The sequence below is a fragment of the Pterocles gutturalis genome, unplaced genomic scaffold (genome assembly GCF_000699245.1).
Source record: "Pterocles gutturalis isolate BGI_N339 unplaced genomic scaffold, ASM69924v1 scaffold8013, whole genome shotgun sequence".
NCBI lineage: Eukaryota > Metazoa > Chordata > Aves > Pterocliformes > Pteroclidae > Pterocles > Pterocles gutturalis.
In genome coordinates this window covers 20,723-45,367 of record NW_010122943.1, presented here as the reverse complement: position 1 = coordinate 45,367, position 24,645 = coordinate 20,723, and the positions used below count along the sequence as shown (strand labels likewise).

The window sequence follows — 24,645 nt, the reverse complement described above, 5'->3', positions numbered from 1 at the left end:
GATGGGGCATCCCTGGAATTACCCCCCCCCAGCCAATGCCATCTTCCTCATCCAGAAATGAGGGTCCACCTGTGGCTGCTATTTCCAAGTCCTCTCTGTCCGTCTGCACCGGCAAGCCTGTCCCAGTAATTGCTGCCAACGCTTCAAATAGCTTACTGGCGTGCAGCACTAAGGGGACCCGGAAATCTCCTCTCCTCCTGCCTTTCAAACCTGCCTGGGACTTGAGGCGAGGCTGGAGAAGGGCTCTGTGAGCGGCAGCAATGGTCATTGCTCCATCCCTCTATCTCATGAGCAGGCAAGTGACACCGGACATTTGAGCCTTGCCGGTGCGATTCCTCTGTTTCTTCTTCAGCGTTGGGGTTCTGCTGGCATTTGCAGCTGCGGGTGCAGGTACTGGAGTGTCCTCTAGAAGCGCTGAGCCTTTTGTGAGGTGCATGGCCACCCCTGGCCTGTCTGAAGTGCTTCTTCTGAGCGCAAGAGTGGGTGCCAAAGCCAACTGGACAAGGCTCTTGGGCAGGCTGGCAAGCCCCGCAGGAGCAGGAGCATGGCAAACAATTGCTGCGAAGGAGATGGTCAAGCAGGAGCTTGTCCAGTTTGCAATGTTGCCTCCAGTGAAAAGAAAGTCCAGAGAGGCAGGGCGAGTCAGCATACTAGAAACTTGGGAGAGATGCAGCTGATGGAATGGTCCTATGGGCCTTCAACTCCAAAGAGCCCCAAAGAAGAAAAAAAAGTGTGCAAGACAAAAAAGGAAATAAAAAGGGAAAACCCCAGTGAGCCTGCTCTCATCATCAGCAAGTATTCTAAGTCCTGGTGAGATGCCAAAACAGGTGCCTGAACTAGGTCCTCCCCATCTCAGAACCCAATGGAGCCCCAAGCCAGCCTGGAAACCGATCTAGAACCACGGAGTGATCTAGAACTTCCAAGCGAGCTAGAACTTGATCTAGAACATAGCCTATAACTTTCAAGCAGCTAGAATGCGATCTAGAACCATCTCCCTGCCAAAAACCCCAACTCCAGAATTCAGATCTGCACCAACACCACCCCAGCTCTACAAACACCTACCTGTAAAGGACCAACTGCCTGCCAAAGGCCCTGAGAAGGGAAGGCCTTGGGATGTCTCAAAACACCTTGGTTGGAAAAAGGCAATAGCCAATAATCCTATTCTTTGCTGACTTGCAACTCAAATCTCACAAAAACAGAGTAACACTCCTTCCCCCAAAGAATACCCTTGCAGAAGGAGGACACATCTACCTTTGCACCCATGTGTTTTCCTTCGAGCTGCCGCTAAACGACTGTAACCACAGCAAGAAACAGAGTCTCATCGCTGGTCCATGACTCTGTGCCTTGCAACGCGCTAACACCGCATATGTTGCTAAATAAAGGCTCCCACCTATGGAAACTGAAGGACCATGCAACCTTTTGCTATTCTAGTGCAGTAGTCACACAGGGGGACACAGGACACACAAACACACCCAGAAGAATTATGCTATGTCTTAACTTTTTTTTTTTAATGACATAGCATTTCTAAGCTTCCTATCACCATTACTTGATGCCAAATATTTTGGAGGGTTTTTCTATGCACAGAGCTTTCAAACCTGGTCCACACTGAAAAGACTCTTACAACATTATTACTGGCTGATGTGTGTTCCCTTAAGTCACTGGCCTCACTTCAACTTTTAACGTAATTCTAACTGCAATGCAAAATCTGCTGCTCCCACAGACAAGGAGCACTGACCAGCAGCAGGCTCGCTGTGGCATGCTCCTTCCCACAGCTCTTGGCAGATCGTGCCGGCAGAGGGCAATGCACGCCCAGCAGAAATACACACTCAAACGCAGGGCTGGGACGGGAGCTGTCCTCTTCTGGACGGGAGCAACATAACTAGCAGTGGGGTCTAAAGACAGCTATTACACCTGTGAGTGCCACACAGGAACTCTGCTTTCACAAATTCAGTTACTGCCACAGATTCACGGCTACTTGCTGGAGACCAAAGCGCAGTAGGACTGTGCTGTCTTCCCGGAGATGCTTCCTCAGCTGACCGTGAGGTGGAGCAGTTTTATTCTGACGAGGGCTCTCTATCAGCCCAGCATCCACCCATCTGTTAGCCTCTGGGAGAAGTTAAGTATGTGAAGAACCTCGAGGCCACAGAGTAATTGCCCTGATTTAATAATCGACCATCAGCAGAGTTGGGAACTGTTGTGTGAATGGCAATGGCTGGCACCCACAAGGCAAATCAAAAGGGAAAAAATTTGCAGGAGGAAGGCTGGCTGTGTATTTCCTTTCACTGACTCGTGCATTAACCTTCCCCTGGTTTGTGTAGGCCACACACACATTTCTATACACGCCACATATCTGACACTGTGTAGAAAAGCATACTTCAACAAGGAGCTCCTTAACACACACAGCCAACTACAAGCTGAAATCTGGGGAGCAGCAGGTCACCCACGCCTGTGGGTCAGGCTGCGTCAGTTTGCTCAGGGAAAGCTGTCTGCAGCATTTCCATAACAAACATCATTTCATAGGGAAACTGCAGCTTCATCTCCACAGACTCACACATGCAGCAGAGCTGCAGTAAAATAGTATTACTATAAAACACAGGGTCTCAAACACATTTTATTCCCCCCTCCCTCCCCAAAGATACCTACTGCTGATATCATGCAAACTTTAAAAAATCCCCTAGCTTTAGGTTGTTCTTGTCTGTCCTCTGACAAGCTGGGGAAGCTAATCTGCAGCTCAGAGACTGAAAGAACAGTTCACTTTCCCTTCTGCCCAGAGAGGCACGGCTCCCTCTGGCACGCTTCAAGCAGCTCTATGCCAGCCAGAAGCTGCTCACACAGGACGGCTGAGCTGGCAGAAAGTTTAGCCTATGTGTCACTGAGCTATCATCCCAGAGAGGCAAATACCCAAATGATCTGTGTTACTATATACAGCAAGGTAAAAGCCATTTCTCTCCCTATTGATAAGTACAGTGCAATTTACGATCCGAAATACGGAGCACGGTAATGACGCTCGCCTGCCCATTTTACCTTCTGCTCAAGGAGGGCTCGACGGAGGGATACTCTTTGTTCAAGATCACGCAGCTCCCGATCATGCTGGGCTTCTGCCTGCATCTTGATTTTACTCTGATATGCATTCAGCAGCTCCAATTCTTGCTGCAGCTGCATCTTCAAAACCTGGCACTCTGCTTCCTGTGCCTCATCCAAACGCAGCTGGGAAAGACAGACAATAGAGATGTTTCACTGTGGGGCAACCACTCATGACACTTCGGGGGAGGACTGTGAGGAGGGGGAAAGAATGGGATGGGACTTTGTTTTCTTAGCAATACAACTGGTCTCCATTGTACTTCGTTTTACTGAACAGAGGACCTATAGTGACAAAGACTGGTGACAGTGAGCCCACAGCGCTGATGCAAGTGACGCTGACGAGCAGTGGTGCCTCAGGAACCATGATCCATCCTGCGGAGACCAGACTGCTGGAGGTGCTAACATCCACAGCTCTCCTTTTGCTAGAGGCAACGAGAAAATCTCTTGCTCTGTTCAACTGGATTAACCAATTACCTGTACACCGGAGACTGAAGTCTATATCCCTTTTGCTGGGAATTCAGGCAAAAGAATATCATGACATAAACCTAAAAGCAACATGATACTGAACTTTAAACCTTCCTATACATAAATTAAGCCAGCTGCCCTGCCTCACAGTGTCAATTTGTACAGAGTGATGAGAGCAGGACACAATACACAAGAAGTGCAAAGAAAACTGCACACTCAGTTGTAGCAAGGACTCAAAGGCACTGCTCACATGGTCATTCCTCAGAGAGGCAACCTCTTAAACAAGGAGTCACAGAGCTTTCACAACACTTTTAACATTATTTCAGATTTACAGTCAAAACTCTGGACTCCTCCATGACTCAGTGAGCATCTTCCACCAGTGGGACATGCTTTGGTTTGTATCATTGACAAATCAAAACCTAGATGACTTAAGACAGCAAGCCGCATGTTGTTTAATGATGCTCTGACAGGGACGTTTATGTTGTCAGACTTCATGCAAAAGCAGTCCTCTGGCCACACAGATGCATCACTTGGCATCTCTGCAACAGCAGCTTCAACTTCAACTTATCTGAAGGGAATAATACCTCTTTCCTCTGCATTTGAATGCTGCTTTTTAAGTACAGAGGAATGACTGTGCTGGGTATGGCGTGTGTAGCAAGGAAGCGGATAGCCCGCTGTCAGGATACAGACTGGATAAAATGCAAACATCCCTATTTGGCTGAGGAACCCTGGGTCCCTCGGAGGCGACTCACAGCTTGTGTAGAGAGCATTTCATTAATGCTGTGATCATACTGCTCAGCCAGGATAGCCAGCTTCCGGGTCTGCTCCTCCTTGAGCCGTTTGAGGACAGCTTTATGTTCACTCTTTGGCGTGGTCTCCAGCAGATGGTTTCTCAGTGCTTTGTACTGTCTGGTTTGGATCTTGCATGTATCCTGAAACTGCTTCTTTATCTGTAGTTCTTTTGACTGGAAAGATGGAGGGGACACAAACAAAGAAAAAAACAGCGTGTTTCAAATGGAGAAATATCCATTCAAATGGATATTTAGGATTACATTAAGGATATGAGTTCAAGAATCCACAAATGTATATTAACATCTACAGTGCACGGAGGGAAGCAAAATACACAAGAGGCAATGACTATTGCTGCAGCTGCTTTGACACTGCTACTGTGCGAAACAATTACAATACAGACACTTCTACAACAAAGCTCCAGCCTAAATACAGCTGTCTCTGTACAAAGAGCCTCACATTTGTCACTGGACCGGATCCAGTCCTGGGGGTTGCTTTTCAAGAAAAGTTCTTGAGGGACAGGACTAATATTTATTAGCACCAAAAACCATACTTACACATGACAGTGCTTGTATGGCACATATATATGAACAGCACTTAATGTTATGAAAAGAAGCAGATCGGTGCACGGGAAGGGACAAGGAAAAAGAGTGACACTTTTTCCACTGAGGGTTTGATGAAGATAAGATGTATTCCAACCCTTGGTATTAAGAGCTTGGCTTTCATAAAGATACTCAAAAGTGGCTAGGAAAGATTAGATGCCTGAAGACATATACCACAAGCAACATAAACACTGTGCTAGTCTAGCAAACAAAACAATTCCCCAGTCCCAACGGAGGCTTGCTGCAGACTGAGCTTTCCCTTTGCTAGTATGTATTGTTTAGAGCCATAACTTTGTGACTGCACACAGGGCTGGGAGACATCAATCCTGGAAAAGGTATCTGCATCTGTTTTTGCTGTATGACCTTAAGGAAATTAATTGTTTTTTCTCTCACCTGCCTTACCTGCCTCCAGAGCAGCTTGTGAGGGTTAATAACTACTAAGTGTTTTAAGACCCTGAAAAGGAAGGTGTTCTGGTGTTCCCTGTATCTTTCTACAAGAGGACTGGCAGAAATGCTTCTAACTAAGGAAACCCAGAAGTGAGGAGTGACGGTGGTTAATTGACAGATATGAAAAACTAACTAGCTGCCATTATAAGAAAAAAAAAAAAAACCAAAAATCCCTAAACCCACACATCAGGGCAGTCAGTATGCATTCCGGGTCGTTCCTGCTGTCAGTCACCATGGTCAAATCCCACCGCACCAGGGGCAGGAACAGATTCCTGTCCCCTGCATAAGTTGGAAGAGCTCTGGGATCCGAACCAGCAAGGCAGATCTATGTGCACATCTCCCGTCAGCTCCTCTGCTGACTGCTCCTGGCACTAGCTCGGGGCCCAGCAGGGTAGGTGATAAGCACAGCACTTGTAGCTACCTCGAAAGATGCAGCGGGATCAGACAATCTATCCAGCCCAATTTAGACATCAGCATGCTTTGCTGCAGAAACCAACAATTCCACTTGCTAATCTGAACCAAAAAACCAAAACAGAGACGGGTTTCATTCAAACCAAAACATATATCATGGAGAGGAATACATCACTTCTACCCTTTCTAAATGCACAGGAAATTTTAAGGCTGTTTCTCCCTGCCCCTAAGGGAAGTGTCAGCAGGTTACACATTCCCATCAGGGACCTGGTCACAGCAAAACACCAGCAATCTATTTTGTCCTCACTTTCTGTAAGGTTTCACTTGGACACAAGACTGTGTTTACAGGCTTCCAATCCAAAGGCTTTAACAACAGGAAACAGAAGGGAGGGGTAAGATTTCCAGTCAGACTTCTGACAAGATCATTTTGACCTAGTATTGTGAAATACCAGCAAGAGGGTATTTGCATTACAATTAACACACTCAAAATAATAACAGAGAAGTTTTCACTGAAGGGTGAATTCTAGTTATTGGTCCTTCTGGTGCTATAATAGCAGCAACAGACACTGACCGTTAAAAAACCTGCTGTCAGGACAAAGGACCTCACTAAGTAACAAAGGGAAAGCCTGAAACATGTGCCCTCGAGGGAAAACGTTGCTGGAGACAGAAACTGAACAAATAGTCAAGTTATCTATTCAATTAAGAATACTTGCCTGCATTAGTCAGAAGCAAGAGAAGGAGTTAATGCTAGGGAACGGCCTCGATAAATAGGGGATTGTACTGCAAACTGAAGGGTTGTCCAGCAGGCTGCATTATTAGCACTGGCTGTACGCAGAGGTGCTGGATTGACAGCTCAAGCCTGAAATCCTTCACTAATCGCACAACAGCCACGCAAAGCAAAGCGCGAGCTTTCCATGCTCCCTGCAAAACGCTCCAGCCCTGTCCTCGTTGGAAAAGGGCAGGGGTTGAAGAGCCTGGAGAGGTGACAGGGCAGACAAGCCTCTGCAGCCCAGAGAGACCGTGGATCCTGCTGTCCCGACTGCCAGCCAGGGAACGAGAATGGACGTGCTGCCCACTCGTGTTTGCACTGCATCACCTTGGGGAGGCAGAACTCATTCATGCTAATCTCGGAAGGATCAACCTAATACAGCTGCTTCAGTTTTACTCAGCTCAGAGTGCAGCGCAGCTTCCCTGTGAAGTCATCAGCTATTTATACACTATATCCTTGGAGATTCTCAACAGCGATCAGATGGTCCCTTGTTCTCACAAGCTAGGTTTTCACTAGTTAATATTATTCTAATATTGACAAATCAGGTATTTTTCTTTCCTTGATGAAGTTCTGTTTCCAAGTTGGTTATTTTCTCTATAAGAAGACAATTTGCAGGTGGTGAAACCTAAGTCAGATGGGAAATATCACAGAGAGGAAAGACCTAGAACAACAAAGAAACCCCACGCTCAGTATGCCATACACTCATTTTGTTACTGGCGCAGCTGAACACTGGGTGGAGAGAAGCAGTCTGCCTCCTCCAAGGAAATGTACCCGGCAGCTTTGTGAAAGGCCTTATACTCCCTTCTCAGACACTTCAGAATAAACCACTGGACTTCTCTGGATGAAGTGAAGGCTTACAATGAAAACACCAAGAGCCTCAATTACAGAGGCCCTACAGTTCTGGTCAGGCACCGCAGTTACAAAGGCAGCACGAGAAACCCATGAGAGCACAACACAGCAAAGGTCGGCGCTAGGAGCTTCCTGAGGACACTGCAGTTGGCTGGTATCTCTCTCTTCCCCCCACACTTGCTAGCATACCAGCCCTAATGTAAAAACAATAACAAGGTGTGCTAGCCAAGACCGATAGTGCAGTTCATTTTGACGGACACAGGAACAAAAATCTTTTTTGCCTTTTTTTTTTTTTTTAAATGACACTGCTTCATTACAGAAAAAAATATTTTCTTCTTGTATATGGAGGGAGAGGAGGATCAGAAAACAGTGTAGGATGAGGGGGAAAAAAGAGCACTGCAAAGATTAAATGCATTTTGAACTACCACGAAAAAGAAGGCTTATTGCTGAGAACAATAGGTTTTGAAAGAAAATGGGGGAATAGTGCAGCTATGGCCTGCCTACAACGCGCTGCAGCCCTGATCGCCGCTGCTACGTTCATACATACGGTGCGCGTAGGGCTGCAGCTGCACCCTGGCAGTTACATAACTCGACAAATACAACACCTTTTAAAGAAGGTATTCATTACAAAATGAGATACCTCAGCAAACTAACGAGCTTCAAAATACCTTGGACCTGCACACACTGCAAATGAGAACTAAGCTGCCCCGTACCACTCTGCCACCACCACCGGCAGCGCGCCCAGGGCTCCTGCATCCCTTCGTACCTTCAGGCTCTTGGGCTGCTGCCGGACCTCCATGACGTGCTTACGCCTCAGCTCCCGCTCCCGGCGTTTGTTGTACTCCAGCTGGTTGGTGAGCTCGGTCTGGTGCTGGAGCCGGATCAGCTCACAGCGCATCTTCTGGATGGTACTGAGATGGCGGAACTCCAGCTCCTGCATGGACTCGTGCTGACGCAGCAGCATGGCATGCTCCAGGTCCTTCTGTGTCTGTCTTTTGTTTAACTCCTAGCAGAAGGACAGAAGGAATTATTAGACTCTTTGTACTTACTTGGATTTCTGTTCACAACGTGACATTTCACTTATTCACAAGGGTATTTCTCTCTTTCCAAGGCATTTGAGGACAGAGCGCAGAGTTTCGATGTCTTATCAGAAGCAGACAGCACCACCACCGGTAATTTTTCCTTCCTCATTTCACTTTTCTTTTTCCTGTTCCAGAGGCTCAACAGGATTCACAGTAAGCATTTTCTGGAAAGGACTGTAACTGTTGTGTCTGTTGACTTTTTGGATCTAACAATTCTCCCACAATAGGGCAGTAATCTGAACATTTGATTCTGCATGATCCCCCAAATGCCTCAGGGATTACCAGACAGCATTGCAAAATGTATCAAACTATTATTTTACAAAAATCTTCAGAGGTGGTAATTAACACTTCAGTGAGATTGCAGAAGGGTGGCTGGTACTCCTGCGAGATACATTTCACACAGGTGGTTCCGGGTCTCATCTCCTACCTCCCGAACAAGGTCCTGCTCCAGATTATGGCGGCCAAGGAGCATCCGTCTCTTAAAGCGGCGACACTCCAGCTCCAAGTACTGTCTCTGACGCCTCAGTAAGTTGGCTTCTTCCTCTGCCTGGAAATGCTGGATGTTCTCCTTCTGCTTGGAGAGCCACTCCTGCTTCTCCTTCTTTGGAGTGCTCTGGTTTTCATTCAGCTCCTGATAACAGCAAGGTAATTAATTGTGGAAAAGACACACTAAGCTCCCTGGCCCTCAACAACTGGACAGACCTGCCTAATAAACTACGTTTCAAACAAAGCCACTGCACCTTGTCTTCTTGTGGCCGGTACCATCCAAACCTCTGCAAAATGCATCAGATCGCATATCTAAGGGAACACCAGGAGACCATTCACAGTGGAGCAAATTTAACTACAACTTTTTTTTTGCATTGGCCATTTTAGCCTGTCAAAAAGCTGGTTCCTGTCCACAGGTTCCAGACATGTATATTAGCTCCAAACATAAAAATGTTGGTTTGCTACTGAAAACAGAGACACTTGGAGGTCCTGCCATACTGCCTGCCAAATGTTTTTAGAGGCTCCCAAAGGACTGAGAGGAGAAGGAAAGCGTTGTCATCCTATCCCAAGCACAAACATTGTCCATACAAAAGTCCAGCCACATGAAGCACATCAGAAAATTTGTGTCTTGCTTGATCAGAACACATACACGTTATATGAGCAACTCACCAAGGCAGGGCCATTCACTCAGATGCCGTAACTTACAAAAACAATATAAAGAAGTTCACAGGTGAAACTTAAGGCCACATTTTCCACATTTGTATTAAATTTAATATACAGCTTGAAGCACCTTTGTCAAAAGACTTGCTTGAATTGCACACTAGAGATGCCCATGCAGTAACTAGACTTGTTGTCATACATTTCAACTTAAGTAGGAGACAGAACTCCTCTGTATTTCATCAATGTCTCTTGGTGCTCTGTGATCTACTGCCCACTTAGAAAAAGATTCTATGTTGTTATAAAGAGCCCACGCTACTATAGTTTTTGTTAGATCTTTCTTGGCTCTGCTGCTCTTTAGCCTTTTTTTTCTCCTGGGAAATGTCTATGTTTGGGAATATTCCCCTTTGGAGCAAGTTCCAAATTTGTGTCACACAAGTTGATGGTTGAGCACTAAATGGTTCTTTCCAAAAAATTATTTATAGTGCTTACGGTTTCAGCCACTCCACAAAAAGAATCAGGAAGTTTGATTCTACAGTTTCTCTGCATTTCACAAGGGCCATGATTTTCACTACAATACAGTGACCATTAAACTATTACACAGCTTTCTCCATTAAAATTACACAGTGTTTTACAGATATTTTCCTTAAAAAATCCGCAGGTCATATTTACTGCTCTGTTTTCTTGCTGCTGCTACAGAAATATCGTTTAAGTGATAAGAAGCTCCACTACTGCTGCAGTGCACAGCCACTGTCTGCAGCAACGAGGTATGAGAAAAATGTTCATGACCTTTCTTAAACTACATTTTTTCATTCTTTAGGATTGCCAAAGTTGCGCATTTCCGGCTAAAAAGTAATACTAAACAATGGAGAAGTTTGTACTTTCACAAGATAAACATACAGGTGCCAGCATATAAACTCTCTTACTCTGAGGTCAAAGATACAACACAAACACCGCACACGCAAGATTCTGCTCATGAAATGCAGAACGTGCTGCAGTCCAGTGAAAGATCTCCTGTGCACAGCGGCACTTTTATTTCCAAATGTTCACCATTCTCGCCCGGTATCGTACGCTGTACTACAGTCACATTTCTCACTGCAGATGAGTTACCTCTTTCAGCTGCTCTTTACGGAGTTTATATTCTCTCTTCTGGGACTCCAGGAAACTGTTCAATTCTTTTTTCTGCTGGGCCTGAATATGCTGTTGAAACTTCTTTTCTTCATTGGCCATCACTTTAGCCTACAGCAAATCCATCAGGAAATCAGCCTGAGTCCCGATGGATTACAGCCACATTCCATTTCAGCCCCGAGACCCAGAATTCATGGTACAGTCACCACGATACTCACCATGATTCTGAGCAAGCCCAACTCTCAGGAGCTTGCCCTCACCCCCTTCTCATTCCACACCCCCATCAAGGCACCCAGCAGGAGTCCTTTTTCAGTGCCTCATTTCTTCAACCCTATTGTTCAGCTAGTCTTGCCTAGCAGAGTCAACACCTCGTGATAAACTCTATCCTTAGAGTTCTCCACCGAGAGAACCAAGATGAACAAAGAATCAATAATAATCGCTGTAGGCGGTACCACTTCATTATCAATTATTTAAAAGCATAAACCCCCCATTATCCATAAGCAACTAGACGGTGAGCATTTAAGCGTAGCTGGCACATTTCTCTGCAAGCTAATCTGCCTCCATAACACTTGATGGCAGTCAGTTATTGACAGCATATAACAGCTAAAGAAAGGAAAAGCCTTACAGTATTCTTTCTGGGGTCAGTACACTAACATTTAGTGTAACACTCTGGGATGAAGGACATACCTTTCCTCTATTACATAAACCCCTTAGTGTAAGGAGGTGATATATTAGTCTTTTTCTAATTAGCAATTTGCTTGGCTCCTGAAAACAGATATGTAAGAGACTACAATGTCATCTCTTCATCAGGGAGGGGAAGTGGACAATTCAATGTAATTAACAAATACAGACTGGTCTGCTAAACCGTGATCTCCTACCTCTTTTTCCATAGCTGCTTGGTGCTTTTTAATTAGCTTTTCCATCTCTGCAGCAAAATTGTTACGCTGTGTTTCAAGATCTTTGTCCAACCTGAGGCGATGCTCATCCATCTCTGCCTTCAGTTTATTCTCTAATGCCATCAGTTGCTTCTGGTGTTGCCGTCTCATACGTTTATAGCCAGACATCTGCTCTCGGAGTTCAGAGTCTTGTTCATGTTCCTGCATTTGCCTTGTCACCTAGGAAGATAACCACACCGAGCCAAAGTAAGCTAATGCTTCTTAATCTCCCTTTCGGCAGCCTTCAAACCACAAAAGAGAACTATTCAGTAAAGAAATATAATTTTGTTGTAAAGAAAAGCACACATCCTAATGGCAGCAGAGCAGATTAAAAACTGAATTCTGCTGTAGAAGATAAGCTCACACAAGCTCCAGGAGAAAAACTGTGTAATTGCTATAAAGTTGGTAATAAATAACGTCTTTTTTAGCCCACTGCAATAAGTGTGCATATATACACACATACACATACAAATATACATAATATGCGTAAGAAAATAAAAGCCAGCTTACTATTATGAACAGTTTTCTGCATTCTGCTGGGCACACTGGTTTTGAAAATATCTAATATACACAAATTACATTTGCCCAGGTGTCGCATTTAAGCTTTTATTAACTTACATTAAATGATTTCAGTGATAATATCTCAGTCAATGAGGACAGCTCATATTCTGATGAAATCCTAACAGCTCTAAGTAGTTTCATAGCACTGTGTTCACAGACTTCTCTTCCTATACAACTTCACCAAAATAAAAACCTGAACGTACCAGCGATGCTGTGCGTATAGTAGCAAAGTGCTCTCGGTTGCGATAATGAGACTTGTGGCGAGATACTTGGGGAGGAGACTGGGGTTCTGATGCCCTTGTTCGAGGATCTGATTCCTCTCTGTAGTTTTCTTCCTCCTTATCAGCAAAGATTAACATGAAAGAATAAAAAGAATCTGTGTTACTGCAGATTTTTTATTTTGGCCTGGCTCAAAAGACATTTAAAAGGAAGCAAAACTATTTTCCATTCATCAGCCCCGAAAGATCCTCTTGCCAGTAAGCTGGCTGAAAAAATATACTGCAAATAAGAGGTCTGATCTAGGACTCTTCGCTTTTGGAAATTTCATTGGGCATTTTTATTACCAGGAGGGAAATTACTAATTAAAGCTGAAATCGAGAAAAATAAATGGAAAACTGAAAACCGAGTTAAACAGTTTACTTCAGCAAAACATTAAAGCTATGAAGTAGATTATATCAAGTCTGAAAGACAAAAACAACATCTTTGTAACCCTGAAAGACAGAGGGAGATTTTCATTACACCCACTACAGAAATACCTCAAAGCAAATTTTTAAATTTGTCATGGTGTACTCCACATTCTTATTTTGAGTTTGTCATTCATCACAGAGTGATTAGTAGTTAGATATGATATACTAATCAACTCCCCGAGGAAATAACTGCATCTGTTGCATATCTAGGCAAAGAACAAAACACTCTAACCACACCTATCATTAGCTAGGGAAACGGTACTGCTTTGAGAAAAGGTGATAACCCCTTCATAGCAAGAGCAGCACGGTTCAGAGGGATGATCCGCGGTTTATCCTTTATCAAGCAGAGGTAAAGCAGGGGAAGCGGTTTCACAGCTTGCCACGGCCAGAGAGCTGCATTGCTTTTTCTGTGCATCTTTGTTCATTAACCAAATATTTGGATCAAGTGCGGGGAAGCTGGGTGCTTCAGGAACATATTTCAAGCATATTTAATTCACTAACTAGGAGGCAAAAAGGGGGAGCTTTCACATCCTTCTGGCCCATGAAGCAGTGCTCTGCAAGTTAAGGGTATCCACTAAATAAACCTATTCTCAACCTGCCATTCCAACTCCTCACAGTAGAGCAAACACGTTTTGAAACAATGTAAAACCATTTTTAGTGCATCAAGAGAAATAAACTATTTCTACAGCAACATTCCAAAGTTTCCAGTGCACATTATTATACTGGGACACAATATTAGAAACTGCAGATAATGATTTAAGATAGGAAGCACTTGATTTTTTTTCATCATGCCAACAGCATCCTCTCCCATTTTACACCTTCAAAGTTATCCAGTAAAAATCCAACGCTTACCGGCTTTAAATGAATGACAGAGCTATTTGACATCACGGTGTGGTCCCCCTCCATCATATCCAGCTCGCTCTTATCATCCGAGGCATCTGGAAGACTGTTAACACTACTGCTTTGGCTACTGGCACTGATAGACATACTAGGAATGGACTGATTACTTCCGACACTATTCACTGTTCCTGTCCTGCCGACACCATGATCTTGTTCCTAGGAGAAAGGAATTATTAAGAAAAATTCAAATCCATCACAGCTGTATCTATGGACATTACCAAATGAAACGTTCATTCCATTCCATTCTAAAGGCATCCACCTGCCACATCGTGGCAGTTCCCACCCTCCAGGCATTGCCATGAAACATTTATCTCGTGGGATGCTGAGGAGAGAAAGAATCAACTTTGTCAAGATTAACTGGCTGATGTCAGATTCTTTTCAACAGCGAGCCTGCTAACAAGCTGAACTCTATCATGTATCAGCAACAGCACGTCACCAGAAACTGTTCTGACACCAGCATCATCTAAGTGCCCAGCTGGGACCCTGCACCTCACACGGTTCACGAACCCAAATAAACCAAATTAATTTCCTTGATGGCTTTTTTTTTTTTCTAATCAAATACAAACTTCTGTGTCTTAGATTCAGACCAACATTCTCCAGACAAAACTAGAAGACTGTCAATGCCGTCGTACATATGGTCTTGCCAGCATTAAGCGTCTACCCTGTTTGTCCTTGTTTGTGCCTTGAGGTAGCTTTATTCCAAGCACAGATTACAGCCAGGTGTGTACACAGCTTCCATTCACTTGACAGCATCGTTCTCTGGTTCAGTGATGAAATCCAAAGTTTCTCTCACCTCCTCCTCCTCCTGTGTTTCGACTGCAGGGCCATTGTGCGCCTCCTGGAAAAGGAGCTTCTTCATTTTACGATACTGCAGGTTGTCCAGTTCTCTCACCGCATCCTTTGTTCTCTGAATCAAGTCTATTAACACTGTTTCAGGCCGCTCCCGAAGAACAAACATGTGCTGTAGAACACACAAACAGGTGAGTGACCTCTCATGCCTCCAGCGCCCATGCTGTGAGGATAAAATGATGAACTCTAGTTGGGTCTGTCAGCCCTCTTCCTTGCACAGGAGAAGAATACCTTCACGGCTTACACTGGCACTATTTTTAGACTTCATGATCCAGAATGATTTCAGAATGATTGCTTTCTGATGGGAGACACCCACCAAAAAATAAAGATGTAAAAAACCACAGAAATGGTATTTCACATATCATTAAAATGGGCTCAGTTTAAACCTAGACTTCTTTGGGCGTCAGGGTATTTAGAGACATTATCTATCTGCTTGTGGTTTAGGGGAGAAGAGCAACAAATAACATCTAAATGCTAAAGCTGTTAGACTGGTTAAGTATCTCTAACCAAATGTTAATTAACTCATCAGCTAACTCTCACTATAAAACCCTTTTCCTTGTTTAGAAAACCTTGAGAATCCAATATTCAGCATACAGCTCTGAGTCACAGGCCGTGAACCTTCGAGCCTGGTCCTAGAGCAGTTAGCCATGTTATGCCTTTTTTTTTTCTTTTTTTTTTAGAGATATTCACTGCATTGCACTGCAAAGGTGCCTACATTTTGCCAAATCTTGTCTATGTATGTCAGAAGCAGCTTTTGCAGTCTCCAGATGAAATGTGCTGTGCAAGCATGAGTCATTATTAACACCACCGCTAGTTTCATTTTGTTCCTTTGGAGAACTGCATTGCCATTTCCAACACGTCTCACTCCCTACCTGTCCCTGTGAAGTGGCATGCAGCTGCTTCAGACTATAGATAGGGAAGGAATACATTCACAACGTTTAATTTCCATCAATGTTCTCTTTAATTGCTGTGCATTCCTCAAAATAAAACCAATCTGCAGAATTCTGAAATGGCAGGACTACACACCCACACCAAAACCTTGGCTGGATAATTGCATTCACTTTCTGAATACACAGGTTTTAAAGAGACAAAAGTCCTCAGAACCGTTTTAAGTCGAAAAATGCAAAAGGTGATGATAAAAGCTTCACAAATAGCATCTGTTTCCCAGTAATGCAAAATTTTGGAAAAAAAATCACTGTTTAGCAGAAACATGGCCGGGATAAAAATCCCCCAAAATAATGTCATGAGCACTGTAAAGAGAATGACAAGTTAGCAGAATTCTGAATGCCACCTGATGCCACAGAGGAAATCCATCACAGTATGCAACTTGCATTTACTTAGGAACGTGTCGGCTTTTTGCAACAATCTACCACATTGGCTTTGTTTCCAGACCAGAGCAAGGAAAACCAAGTATCTGCAGTGTACGAGAGCACAAATGAAGGGGGGGGGGAAACAACTAAGAAATAAAGCAGGAGAAAGCCTGCAGACAGCTAAGGCTTATTCACTTCAAGGAAAAGCATGGGAAATAAAAACTGCTTTCCTCTGCCCCTTTCCCCCAGAGATACTATTAGAACAGCAAATTTCAGTTCTATGTGTAAAGCACATAGGTGATGGGAGAGGATAAAAAGCCTTTAGGGGTATATATAGCATAGAATAAAGAGGGAAGTAACAAAAGGTATTTGTTAACTAATGCACGGTGGCTCTGTCAGGATTAATTATAATCACTGGAAGGACAGACTGAGCTTAAGAAACTGAAACTCTTGACAAGCTGATGGTCACCCAGTGTCACTTGATGGGGTGTCCTTTTATCATGACAACAAGGCTGGCTTGGAGTCACCTGGGGAGCTGCCCGAGACACTGCAAAGAGGCAGTAAAGCCAGGACCACTGCTCGGTACGCTCCACACCACCCTCAGCTCAAAGGTGTCAGGGATAACGGGCAGGAGAGCATCACTAACCATAACCTAGTACTGTAGGTGAGACAGAGGAACATCACAAGGCATCACCCCTTTTTAATACCATGTGGAAAACAAAAAGGACAAGCAAGCCAACCTTCAGAAGCTCCTCTGATGTAGGCCTGTCTTGAGGGATTTTCTGGAGGCAAGAATCTACGAAGTTTCGAAAATAATCAGACCTGTGGCGAGGAAAAAAAAAAAAAATCCATCTGAGTTAACAACCCAGTTTAATTCATTAAGGAATCAAGACACTCACACACCTGGAGGCTGCCAGCAGAAAGAGTGGGGAGAAAACACACAGACCTGGTACTTCAACTACAGCTTCTGACATCCCCAGTCAAGCCAAAACCCACCGCTATCAGCAGGCAGATCCTTTAACCTCAGCTTCCAGATAAAACATTTCAGCTTAAGAATGGAAAAATATGGGGCAATTCAAGAGGAATGGAAGTTACATATAATGGCAAACACCAACATATCTCAGTGCAAGTGTCATCCCTGTCAAATTCCATATTGCACAAACTCTCCAAGGTCTAATCAGAGCCCCCGCCCCGCTCCACCTCTGTGCGCAGGTGTTTCATCCGCAAACCGTATTAACGCACAATTCCTGAAATGCCTTTGGCCCCGCAGACACAGCTTCCACACCCTAGTGTCATCTGTCACAAGTAAAACTTAAGGTCATGATTTGTTTAGTAACATCTCTCGCTCCGTAAGATAAACTCTGTATTTTGCACTTTCTCTGAACACAATTTTCAGACGGGCAGGATCACCCCCTGGAAACAGCAGCACATCAGCTGTACACGTTTTCTTCCTTTCCTCCCCCCGCATCATGTAATGGGGTTTTTTACCACTGCAATTTTTCAGTAAATCAAACTATTGAGTTTTTCAGTCAGAAAAATGCATCAAATGGAATGTTTTGTCAAGCACCAGGGTGTGATATAGCCTAACCCCAGAAAATCTCAAAAGCAGAAAAAAAAATTATAAAAATATGGCACAATGTATTTTGTTAGGGGCCTAGGACTATGGCTCAGAAAAATGTAATTAGAAAGTTTTTAACTTTTGAAATTAGTTTACTGTGTCTGCTGTTTCAAGACAGTTGTCGAGGCTGGGAGGCACAAAACGTTACTACTGTGCTTTATTCTTCTGAAGTTTATGGAACAGACACTTGCTGCACACAAGCAGTGTCTTCATCTTACAAAGCACCACTTCAACAAAACAAGATACAGGAATTGAGTGTGGTTTGGGATTAAAAACCACTAAAACCCACATTTTTGGTTAGCCTGGGAGCTTCGAAAGTTTACTGACCCTTGAACTGAGTTTTTTACAAGATCTTACATTCTTCCAGCAGCATGTCCTGTTTCTACTACATTTTGGAGTGTAAAATGCATATTTAGTAATTGGTCAATTTTGTATATAAAAATGTACAGTGAAGCTAATCAGAACCTTCCAGCTCACATCCTCCCAACAGGAATCCAGCCATTTCAAGAGCTCAGCATGACAAAGCACTCCATTTACAGCAATTCCCTACAACATTCCTCCCTCAGTAATACTCACCATTCATTAGACTGGAGTGTAGGGGATTCATTCTGCGCTATGTGATATAAGGCACTCATTGCGTTCATATTAAACAAAGGAGGCTTCCTTTCCGCTACACACAAAAGAAAATAGTTTTTATACAGGGAGATAGTCTCACGTTTTTGCTCTTTCTTTTTAGTTTACATCCCTTTAAAAACAAAACCACATCAGCAGAATCACTATTGCCTGAACACGGAACCCCAAACCAACCCTACCCTGCAATCAGACAGATATGTTGGCATATGTCCTATACCATTGCAGGAGATGAAAGCGCTTTGAAGATCAAATGCCTTGTCCTCTCAAGCTTTTCAATTACAAGGTTTATCATAGTTGAGTTCTCTGACTCATTTTAACGTACTAAAATAGGAGCCAGTTAACAGTAAGCTCTACACTCGCTGTTCAGCCATTAACCATTCTTCATTTCACAAACCTCCCCCCCCTCTTTTTTTTAAACTACAGTTGCTAAAAAGCTAACAGCTATTTCATTCTGGCAGGACAGCAGTGATGAAGAAAAAGCTGGTTACAAGAGCCATCAAATCACACTGAACTGACTAAGCACATGGGCAGGAAGTCAGCAACAGGCCAACTCTTTATACTATTTTGAGAGTTGCATTCTCTCTGGCTCTTCTCTCTCTTTCAAGCTTGCGTTACCCTTATAGACTGACACAGCATGAAAGCTTAATGAGGAAGGAGATGATCTCACTGTAACAACAAAACTGAAGCTTCATCAGAATGTTTATGGGGTGAACCTATAAAGCTCAGCCTTGCCATAAACATTCCAGAGAAGCTGCTCAGGCCATGAGGACGTTCCTGCGCTAGTGAAAATGCAACAGAAAACTTTCCATCCTGAAAAAAAACAAACAAGGAAAAAATAATGCTAGTTTTCTTATTCTGCTTTTGCATTTGAGTTGAATAGTAGCAGTAAGCAATGTATCAGAGATCACAGTTCGCTCACTGCTATCAGAGGATGGACTAAGCCCTACACATTTCTCAGAACGCGTAAACCGAAGAGTGAAGCCTTTCCTCAAATGCAGCGCTTTACCTTCTCCAGTCTGGCAGATACCCCGTTGCTGCTACTAAGGATCAGACTGATTATCCATTAAACTATTTTAACTGACCCCTTAAACCATTTTAACTGACTGTTCTCCCTAGCTGCTCTCTTAACTCTCCTGAACAAAATAGAAATATTCAGGAAACACTGAAACTCAGCCTTCAACGAGGCCCATTTCTAAGACTAACTAATAGTTGGAGAAGACTACTAGACGTTTCATTTTTCTGCCGCCTTCTCATGCTTATTCAAACCAAGGCAAATGAGATAACCACACGGACCCAGCCTACACCACTCTACCATCCTGACCTAGTCTCACCTCCCACCACGCTAGAAGCCATAGACGGAGCCTAACGCTTCATACTGCCGAAAGGCAGGGTGCAGGAAGGCACCCGGGGGTGTGGTGGCCATGAGCTCACTGCATTCCTGGAGCGCTGCGGCCAGCCAAGTCTCCTTACTCCACTCGGAACAGGATTCTGTCATGACAGTCACACCCCTTCAACTTGCTTTATATTGGCAACCAAAAAAAAAAAATCCCTGCTCCGAAGAAAGAGCCTATTTCACATCCTGGAAGAAAATGAAGTTGACAGTTTGGAATGCCAGACAGAATTTTTAGCTAAACTGCGCAGTTCACATGGATTAGTGTGCTCCCGAGACCTCTCGCTGCCCGACCAGGCGGCTCCTCCACCGAGGTGGGTCTGGAGTAGGAGCGATGAGATGTGACAGGGATGGCAGGACAGCCTCGGGTACAACGAGCAGCACTGAACCTCGCCATCCCAGGAAAAACTTACAGCCAGGTGCTGCTACAGAGCTGGATCCTGACTAAAGCCTGAGCAGAGCTGTGCTTCTGAGGGTATTTTTGTTTCAGGAAAATACTAGAGGTTAAGTTTAAATAGAATGTTGTACTAACATAGTCCTGCTTTAAGGAGTCTGTTCTAGTGGCAATGCCATAATTTATTTTGGTTTTGCCTTATTGGTTACCACTGCAAAACTGCGTTATTCTGTACCTTTCTCTCGCTTTTTTTTAAGAGATTGTTCCAGCCAAATCTATTCACAGGGGACAACATACACTGAATATAGCTTTGAAGCTATCCACTTATCCCAAACATCATTTTTGCAGAACTCATTAATATATCTTACATTTTCATGCAAACAGTATCAATTTATACCATTAAATATACTTTCACACCGGCACTTTTAATGGTTCATCTCTATTGCTGTTCTGAACTGCAGAACAGCCTGTTTGCTGAAGTTAACTCCCTCTCCCACAGAACATGAACACCTTCAGTGATACGGCTCGGCCATTTTCTTTGTCTATAAAACTCTTTTTCTTCGGGCAATGAAAACACCAGTTCAACAAACATCAAATTGGAGAGTTGGTCTTGAATTCTACAGAGCACATTTAGCTCTTTTCTCTAAAATGCAAGTCCCAGAGAAACCAGGACAAGGAAGGAAGCACAGATCTTCTGCACTGTAATTCAGCTGAATAAGTTCTCAGTATTAAATAACTCAATTTTATAATTTTTCAAAGAAAAAAAAAAACCAAACTTACCTAACTCAATACAGGTAATTCCAAGAGACCAAACATCTACTTTGCCATCATACTGCCCTTCATCCATGGCTAAAATCACTTCTGGGGCCATCCTAAAATAGCAAATCGGTGCTCAGAAAATTCTGGCAATGGAACGCATTATCAACCCCAGCATTTCAATGAAACGGGCTGTTCACTGATCTCACCTACTGTAAACAAACAATTCCCCACAGCATCAGGCATGAGCATGGGATACTGGGAACAAAGACCAGGCACCCACACCAGTACGAGCCTATACAGAGGCTGCACGATGTTCTCCTGCGCTTGGCCCAGCTCTCCATCTATGACTATCACCACCTCCTCGCCCTCCCACATTTCCAATAGTTCAGCTGGCTGGCCACCTCTGGTGAAATAATTATAGCATGCAGTTGTGTAAACACCACAGATGAGGTGTGAGAGATCAAAAGCATACAAGGGATCTGCAAAGGGTTTTGTTCAATGAACCTGGCCTTTCCTATGAAAGAAAAAACACTTCAGTTATTTCAACAACGAGACGCGGTGAGAACATATGAATTGTTAAAACCACTGGGGGGAGTGATTAAAATATATTACAGATGATTCAATCCCACCTCTACCACTTAGGGTAAGTAGAACAATAAAATACTTTTATTACTTCTCGTGAACTTCAAATAGAAGGTTTCATGATTTCTTGAAGTCAGAGCCTAACTCCTATTTAAACTTTTTTTACAAAGTATATTTTATCGCTACCACAACTGGAAGATTGCAAAGCTAGCTCCAATAAAGCCCAAATATCTTAAATACCCCATAAATGATCCTTTTACTTCACAAAGCCAGAAATGCGTAAAACTCGTGGCTTACCAATATGGCGTCCCCACAAATGAGTTGGCAGGAGATGCTATGGAAGCAGACCCGAAGTCGGCAAGTTTCACCTGTCCTGGCTCTGTCAGCAGGATGTTTCCTGCCTTGATATCTCTGGTTATAGAATACAAAGGTCAGCAGTATTCCTCTCCAAAAACCAAAACCTTCTACAGGACTGACTACAAAACACGCCAGTATTCACATGTTCAAGCTGAAGAATACACTCATTTCCTCCAAATACAAAATCCGTAATTTTTTAGGTTAATTGCTTAACATGGCCCTTGATCTTGGAATCTAGTTTGTCTCAAAAATCAACTTAAAATGGCACAGCTGGACAAGCTTCATACACAGCTCAGTAAAATCTTCTGAGATTTCAGAACTACGTCTTTTGTAAGTGTTTTTCAGAAAGTCCTAATAATGTGACTACTCAAACTCTTCATCCTATTAAAATGCAACAGGTACTTCAAAATACAAAGAACATTGGCATCCCATACTTACTGTGTGCTTCTCAACACGTGTGTTCATGTAAAACTAATTTTCCAAGTGTTAGCACTCCCCCCCAGCCCCAGCAATCTTCGCCTTGCAGTCGCTACAAGCTGTTCAGGGGAACTCAGCCTGCCTTGCTACTCGCTGCTTCAGGGAACGACCAGCAAAGTATCAAGTATTGAAAAGCTTAGCAGAACCAAAGCAATTCTGCAGAAATTACAAACACCAGCTGGAAGAGATACTATCAAGCTATGTATGGCTGTACGCAGTATTTAACTACTATAAATCACTAGTTTGGGAGCATACGGATACTGCAAAAAGAAAATCTCCGCTTACAAATATTGTATTTGGGATGAAGGGGATAAAATCAACCAAGTAAATTACCTGTAAGTGTGTGAGACAGCAAAAGTGCAACCACTTACCTATGGATCATATTGTGAGAATGCAAGTATGCTAATCCCTGGAGAGCACCATGGGTAATTGCTGCTATTTCCACTTCTTGCAATGGCTTTTTATGAACTTAAGGAAAGAATTTATTTGAAATTCAATATTAAAGAAAACAATGCAATTTGCAGCATGCAAGCGAGCACTGTTAACAATGTAATCACCGAGAAAATACTAAGTTGATTTTCGCTAGATTCAGCATGAGAAGCAAATATAAAAATAGTTCACAGTGTAGAGTCTATCCTATAATCAGAGGTAATCTAACTGTAAAAATGCACCTATTTACTATCAAAAAGAGATTATTTCGCAACCACAAGCTACATTCCTGCCAACTCTGTGACCATTCTCCCAAATACCTATTTGAGACTCAATATTCAGTTTTCCATTAATGAAGCTCAATCCGAAACCCTACAACTTTACAACAATTCACACAGCAATAAATAAACTGTAGCAGGACAGACGACTCTCCTGCAGGTCAGCTTTTTGTCCTGAAATGCTTCTGGCAAGGAAAGGAGATGAACAACTTACTGGCCACACATATAACTTCAAAGAAAGTTCACTTCAAGAAGCCTGATAGAAAAATGACCATTTAACAAAAGACCTCATCAAGCAAAACTGCTGCAGTGCTATTTTAGTCAACAGGCCTACAGTTGTTAGCAAGCATTAGGATCAACAGCAAGGGTTTTCCAAAATAAATCTTGAACTGTCATGGCAGGGGAACCTACAACTCAGAAGAAAATAAATAGCTGACTGACAACTTTAAAAATAATATGAACCAAGGTAAAATCAGGCAGCTAGGAAAGCCAATATTCTACAGAAAAACAATTACAGCCATGCCAGAATTTGAAAAACTGCAACTTGTTCACATGCACTCTGCCCTCAAATAAAACTATACACTCAAGGACATTTCTGTGATGCTGTAACCTCCCACTTCAGTACTGTATTTCTGACTTTCAATCAAATAAACGCGTGTGACATACCTTCTAGTAAGTCTGATGCTGATCCTAAACAATATTCCATAACAAGCTGTAGGGGAAGAAATCAAAATAGTTGTTAGAAAAATCTCTAATAGTGCATGTTTTCTAGATTTGCATGGAGAAATCTAGAAATAATCACTGGAGCACACAAGGCAGGCGGCTGTATCGAAACAAGTGTCGCTCGCAGCATAAGCCCCATCCTCGCACTGCCACACTAACCCCTCCCACGAGGACAGCTCTACCTGGAACTAGCACAGCCTTCCTGGGTAATACACCAAGGAATAAAACTTGTAAGGAAGGCAAAAGCATAGTCATAACCAGTTATGTACTGCATTACAGATCTTATTTTATACGCACGTACTTAACTGGAATGTTGAATTGCCCTTAACAAGCTTATCAGAGTATTACAGGGCTATTTAGGGATTTACTTAAGATTTTGTCCCCGTCAGATTTCAAAAAAAGAAACTAAAACTTTGTCCTACAGATTTACTGATGCTAACACATGAACAGTACTTACAGTTTAAACTATTAGTTCAACAACATGATTTCCTTAGCGTATTGTACTACATAAGCTTTGCCAATGATAGGCACTACATCACACTTGTTTGACAAAATGCTTTCTCTGCATAGCCAACTGCACCGATTCCTACACATGCATTTTTATGCACAGAAACTCAAACCAAACTTAGTTCAGGGGGGTTGGGTTTTAGGTTTGTTTAAATCAAATGTATGATATTAATTAGATGACAGCCAGAGATAAAATCAGCTAGTTGGTTTCGTCACCTGAACACACACACACACACACACACAAATTGTAACAGAAGTAAACAACATATAACAGAAGAATTTAGTTAAATAATAGCAACATGATCAACTCAAAATATACTTTTAAGTACAATTATCAGTAGGATTTCTAACCTATTCCACTAAAGTACAACTAAACAGTTTTTTCTGGAATATATTCAGTCAATCTGTAATGTACTGAACCGTTAATACACAGTGGCACACCAAATGCGTTGTTAAGTGACCCACAAGTCTCTAATAAAGTTGCCACACTT

The 24,645-nt window shown here is 43.1% G+C and overlaps 1 protein-coding gene across 3 annotated transcripts in view; it reads right to left on the bottom strand.

Moving 5' to 3' along the window:
* TAOK1 (TAO kinase 1) overlaps positions 1–24,645 on the bottom strand; it is a 35,233-nt gene that overhangs the window by 2,654 nt on the left and 7,934 nt on the right. Inside the window, exons 4-18 of one of the 3 annotated variants that reach the window (XM_010077705.1) lie at positions 23,591–23,636; positions 22,589–22,685; positions 21,681–21,794; positions 20,823–20,914; positions 18,202–18,295; positions 16,748–16,829; positions 14,642–14,809; positions 13,801–14,004; positions 12,466–12,600; positions 11,645–11,881; positions 10,749–10,877; positions 8,923–9,126; positions 8,180–8,419; positions 4,299–4,511; positions 3,025–3,207 (exon numbers count right to left, since the gene is read on the bottom strand). In XM_010077705.1, the coding sequence (XP_010076007.1) occupies positions 3,025–3,207; positions 4,299–4,511; positions 8,180–8,419; positions 8,923–9,126; positions 10,749–10,877; positions 11,645–11,881; positions 12,466–12,600; positions 13,801–14,004; positions 14,642–14,809; positions 16,748–16,829; positions 18,202–18,295; positions 20,823–20,914; positions 21,681–21,794; positions 22,589–22,685; positions 23,591–23,636 (2,238 nt within the window). The remainder of the gene's footprint in view (positions 1–3,024; positions 3,208–4,298; positions 4,512–8,179; positions 8,420–8,922; positions 9,127–10,748; positions 10,878–11,644; positions 11,882–12,465; positions 12,601–13,800; positions 14,005–14,641; positions 14,810–16,747; positions 16,830–18,201; positions 18,296–20,822; positions 20,915–21,680; positions 21,795–22,588; positions 22,686–23,590; positions 23,637–24,645) is intronic. The other 2 variants (XM_010077706.1, XM_010077707.1) reach the window with 2 other exon arrangements.